At 55.8% G+C, this 5,352-nt stretch overlaps 1 protein-coding gene across 1 annotated transcript in view; it reads right to left on the bottom strand.

Moving 5' to 3' along the window:
• Positions 1-5,352, bottom strand: part of MED15 (mediator complex subunit 15) — a 28,646-nt gene that overhangs the window by 9,672 nt on the left and 13,622 nt on the right. Inside the window, exons 5-6 of the mRNA XM_010851524.1 lie at positions 2,489-2,561; positions 2,002-2,047 (exon numbers count right to left, since the gene is read on the bottom strand). Of these exons, the coding sequence (XP_010849826.1) occupies positions 2,002-2,047; positions 2,489-2,561 (119 nt within the window). The remainder of the gene's footprint in view (positions 1-2,001; positions 2,048-2,488; positions 2,562-5,352) is intronic.

Below are 5,352 nucleotides of genomic sequence, written 5' to 3'. Positions count from 1 at the left end.
GTTCACATATTGCTGAAGCCTGGCTTGGAGAATTTTGAATATTACTTTACTAGCATGTGAGATGAGTGCTATTGTGTGGTAGTTTGAGCATTCTTTGGCATTGCCTTTCTTTAGGATTGAATGAAAACTGACCTTTTCCAGTCCTGTGGCCACTGCTGAGTTTTCCAAATTTGCTGGCATATTGAGTGCAGCACTTTCACAGCATCATCTTTCAGGACTTGGAATAGCTCAACTGGAATTCCATCACCTCCACTAGCTTTGTTCGTAGTGACCTAGAGCCAGACATCTTGGAATGTGAAGTCAAGTGGGCCTCAGAAAGCATCACTACGAACAAAGCTAGTGATCCACTCTACAGGGACCCAATCCACTCCAAAACAACTGATCCACTCTACAGGGACCCGATCCACTCCTCAGAAACTGTGATCCACTCTACAGGGACCCGATCCACTCCTCAGTAACTGTGATTCACTCTACAGGGACCTGATCCACTCCTCAATAACTGTGATCCACTCTACAGGGACCCAATCCACTCCAAAACAACTGATCCACTCTACAGGGACCCGATCCACTCCTCAGAAACTGTGATCCACTCTACACGAACCTGATCCACTCCAAAATAACTGATCCACTCTACAGGGACCCGATCCACTCCTCAGTAACTATGATCTACTCTACAAGGACCCAATCCACTCCTCAGTAACTGTGATCCACTCTACAGGAACCTGATCCACTCCACAGTAACTGTGATCCAGTCGACAGAAACCTGATCCACTCCACAGGAACCCAATCTACTCTGTAGTAACTGGATCCACTCTACTGTAATGAAGGGGCAGGAGGGAACACGCCAACCAGGAGGCCCAGTACGGCACCACCTATCTGCTTCCTGCCTCGATGGAGCCCCAGGCTCTGGACACAGCTGGGGCCTTTTGTGACCGGCTCCTTCCCCTCAGCGCTGCATTTATGAGGCTCACCCACGCTGTACCTCAGATCCGTATTCCCTTTCTCTTTGGGGCCAAACAGTACTCCACTATATGGGTTCCCCACATTTTGTCTTACCTATCCATCAGCTGATGGACATCTGGGTTGTGTCCACTTTATGGTGGTTAAAAATAATGCTGATAAAAACCACCAGTCAGACACATCCCTGGTGGTCCAGTGGTTAAGACTCTGCACTTCCCCTGCAAGGGATGTGGGTCTGATCTCTGGTTGGGGAAGTAAGATCCCACGCGATGCGTGGCACAGCCAAAAAAGTAAAAAGGAATAATCATTCACAAGATTTTCAGTGACGTAGTCTCTTTTCAGGTGATGAAAATGTTTCAAGTTTGAAGCCACGAACCTTCATGAATCTCCTGAACACTGTACTCCCAGAGCGCAAAAAAGGGTGCGTGAACTTTGTTGTTCTCTAGTCACAAAGTCCCACCTGACTCTCTTGTGACCCCATGGACTGTAGCCCTCCAGGCTCCTCTGTCTATGGAATTCTCCAGGGAAGAACACTGGAGTGGGTCGCCACTTACTGCTCCAGGGGGTGGAAGCTGTGTCTCCTGCTTGACAGGCAGATTCTTTACCACTGAGCGACCCAGTAAAGATGAAGAGGCGGGGCACGGGCACTCTGTCCCTTTGTCCAATCTCCTGCAACAGTGGCACCGTGGAGAACTAGAATGTCCTAACGCAGGAAGACGTGTGCCCGTCTGAGCATCCGGTTTAAGCTCTACACCGTTTTCTCCCCAGGCGAGGTTTGGCCAGCCCTGTGGTCACGACCTGGCGCAGCTCGGACACCACAGGCGCTCGTGCCAGCCCTCAGCAGCTGCCAAGATGACCCCGTCTCTAGTGACACGGCCACTGTGAATGCTGGATGAAGCACACAGCAGGCACAGCTGAAAGCGTCGGCGTGTGGAGCACGGCCACGCAGACCCCTTCCTGAGCACGCTTCCCACCACACCCTTCGGTTCTCCCAGTTGATCACTTTTGTCTGGTTAACTCTCTGGGAGGAGACTGGCCCACCGCATCTTTGTCTGAAGTCTTCTGCGGCATGTATCTCAGGGATCTCCTGTCGGGATTAAGGAGCTGTACCCTCCCCTCTCGTTTCCATCCAGCCTCAGCAGGAAAGCCTCTCTCTTCACATTCACAGCGATTACCTATAGTTTTCAACTTACCTACGTCTGCCTTTCCCCTTCTAAGTCTCTCAGCTTTACTGACATATAACTGACATATACAGTCTCTTCCTCTTCTGAATTCTATTTTGTCGGATGCTTGCGTTGATTTTTAAATGTTGTCTGGGTTTTTGTAGTGTCAATCTCATTCCAGCTTTTCCTATTGATATGGAATTGACAAACTACTTCTATTGTTCTAGCAACGACTCTTACAATTATTATAGTTAATTTTAAAAAGTATAAAGTTTATCCATACTTAAACCTCTTGCCTAAATATAAGGACCTTGGACTCCTCTCTAAATATTTTTAAAGGAGGTTTTTCCACGCACACGACAGACCTGGGCCCGTGCTGCCCCCGCTGCTGACTCAGCTTGGCTCGGTGCCTATCTGTCTGACGCTCACAGAGAGGGCCTGCGGGAAGAGGCAGGGCAGAAAAGCGGCCAGGGCGCAGCCTCGGGAGCTCGACGGGGCCCCGGCTCTGCTGCTCTGCATCTGTCTCCCCGGCTACAGGAGGCACCCATGCTGGCTCCGGATGCAGCGATCTATCACAGACCGGGGACCTGTGGAGGGCAGCTCCGAGGACCGTGGCACGGAGGCAATCTCTGTTTACAGAAAGGATGCCCCGCTGTGCCCCTCCTGACACAAGGCCAGAGCACGCTGTGCCGGGGGCCGCCCCGGACACGGAAGACACCCAGCACCACCTCTGGTCTCTGCCCGTCGGACACCAGGAGCCTGCCCGTACAAGCTGCGACAGCCCACCCGTCCCACACTGCAGACAGCCCTCAGGGTGCAGAGCTGCCGAGAGTCACTGGCTTAGACGTACGCCTGTGGATACCCTTGTGTGGAAGTTGCTGCTTCTCCCATTTAGACCTGGTGTCTTGGGAAGGATGGTCTGAGAGGTCAGAGACGGTGGTGAGGGAAAGCAAGCATGCCTGTGTGTTCACTTCCCTTCCAGGGAAGCCTCCTTGGCTCTGCTGGCGGCTCTGCACCTGGGGCGCTAACACCCCAAGGGGCTTGTGACTCCATCCCTGAGTCTGCCGCGCGCTCCTGCCTTGACAGACAGCTGTCGAGACTGCCTTCTGGCCTCTGGTGTCCTGTGGCGCACGGGCTGGCTGGGGTGTGGTGCCCGTGGAACCTGCATGGAGCCCTGGGCTCCCTGGCCGCCACCCCCTCGCCCCCTCTGCTCTGGGCCGCCCTGTGATGCCAGCCGCACTTCTGACTTCAGCCTCCGCTTCTCAGCCTCCTGCTCCCAAGGCCTCTGCTCTAGGCTCCATTCTGGGTAACGCCTTCAAATGCAGCTTCCAGTCCACAAGCTCTTTCTCCGGCTGTAACTAACCTTTTATTCACCCGCTTTCCTCTCCCAGTCACTCTCACACCTACAGGCTCTCTGTGGTTACGGGCCACCTCTGCTCGGCCACTCCCGACAGTGTCACAGCACTCATTCCCTTGCAAGTCCAGACCCCAGCTCCTTCCGCACCTGCGCTGACACCGAACAAAGCTACAGCCCTGGAGATCTCCACAGCTCGTTACCGTCTCTGCTCCTCCGGGAGGCGAGCCTGCTTCCCTCCAAGCCTGCTGACCGCGCACACCGCCTGCCCTGGAGACTCCCCTCCAGTCCAGCCCTGTCTCCAGTGCAGCTGGGGATGCCAAGGGCGCCATCCCATCCTGCACGGACACACGCCGCAGCCCGGACACAGGCCACCCGGGACCCAGTCGGCCGGGGCCAGGCTCCTGGGCACCCAGATTCCAGAAATCAGGAAACAAGGCTGATTTTTAAAGTTGGTCTCAAACACACGACATAAAACTCTTCGAGGAACAAAAATATGCTGAGTCGAAAAGCCCAGCCTCACCCAGTTGCAGGGTGTTCCCTGTCACTAACCCAGGCCACCAGGAGGTGCCTAGTGGGCTCTGGACTGCCTTTGGGTGCCCTGGTCAAACCCTGGACCCAGGGCCTACACTCTGGGGCATGGCACTAGGGCCTGAGCAGCCTGAATTCCATGGCAGCGTTCGGAGGTGTGAAAAAGGGTGGCAAGTGCCCTCAGGCACACACCTGCCTCAGGCAGACCAGGCCCCAGAGGTCACAGGGGGTTCTGCGGGGGCAGCAGTGAGACACGAAGGCAGAGGCCACAGAACGCCCTCCGGGCCCCTCAGGGGCCGACGCAGGACGTGGCCAAGGTCGGGCCAGGGAGGGTGCAGGCTGGCACCAGCACTTCCCCGCTGGGCCGACAGTCTCGGGAGTGAGACTGCAACTCACACTAAGCTCATCCAATTCAAAACTGTGTTTTATTATAAAATCTAAGTTTGTGAAAAAGAGAAATTCAATCGTATACCAGAGCAGTACATGAAAAGGAGGCAGAGCAGCCTTCTGAAGGCCGCCCTGTGTGCGCCTGTGCACATGTGCGCCTGTGCTGACGAGAGGGGACGTGGAGCTCAAGATGAAGAGCCAAGCAGGGAGCCAGGTGTCACAAGGCAGGACTCAGTAAGGAGAAAAAATGAAGCTCTGGGGGTGGGGGTGGCTAGGGGCGTGAGGGTGTGGCCGGCCTCGGAGAAGTGAGGGGACCTTACGGAGCACACGGGCAGAGAACCGCGCACCGGGGCCACGGCGGCCCTGTTCCCGGGGTTCCCGGGAGGGCCACGAGGCCAAACATGTGGGCACAGAGCGCCCGGAACGCGAGCGCTCACACTGGCTTTAGTTTAACAGCCCAAAGAGAAACAACCCGCCTGTCCTCCAAGGCTGAGTCAATGAATGGACCGCAGCCCCAGAACCTTCCTCAGCAGTGAGAAGGCAGGAACGACAGGCACAAGCTGGAGGCCCTAAGGGCGTTATGCCAAGTGAAAAAGACAGTCTCAAAAACATAAATATCGCACGATTCCATTGATGCAACACTTGCCAGAGATTACTGAGGCCGAGAACAGACGAGCGGCTGCCTGGCTCAGGGCTAAAGGGCGAAGCCAGGACGGCCGGCTGGCGGGGAGGCTCCGTGTGCTGACTCCCTTCCACACCTGACGAGACCTCCCCGAGCCACACACGTGCATGCCCAGAGTGCGTCAGAGTGCAGTCGGCCTGAGCGCACGGCCCTGCGGAGGCTCTGGTGACACGGCCAGGGTGTTACGGTGGGAGCTGGGGGAGGCACACGGGCTCGGTTCCTCTGCAACTCCCAGAGGGGCCAGGAGCACAGTGCAGCCTCTCTCCCCACCCTCC

The sequence above is a fragment of the Bison bison genome, unplaced genomic scaffold (genome assembly GCF_000754665.1).
Source record: "Bison bison bison isolate TAMUID 2011002044 unplaced genomic scaffold, Bison_UMD1.0 scf7180017851776, whole genome shotgun sequence".
Classification (NCBI taxonomy): domain Eukaryota; kingdom Metazoa; phylum Chordata; class Mammalia; order Artiodactyla; family Bovidae; genus Bison; species Bison bison.
This window is presented reverse-complemented; position numbering and strand designations above follow the sequence as displayed.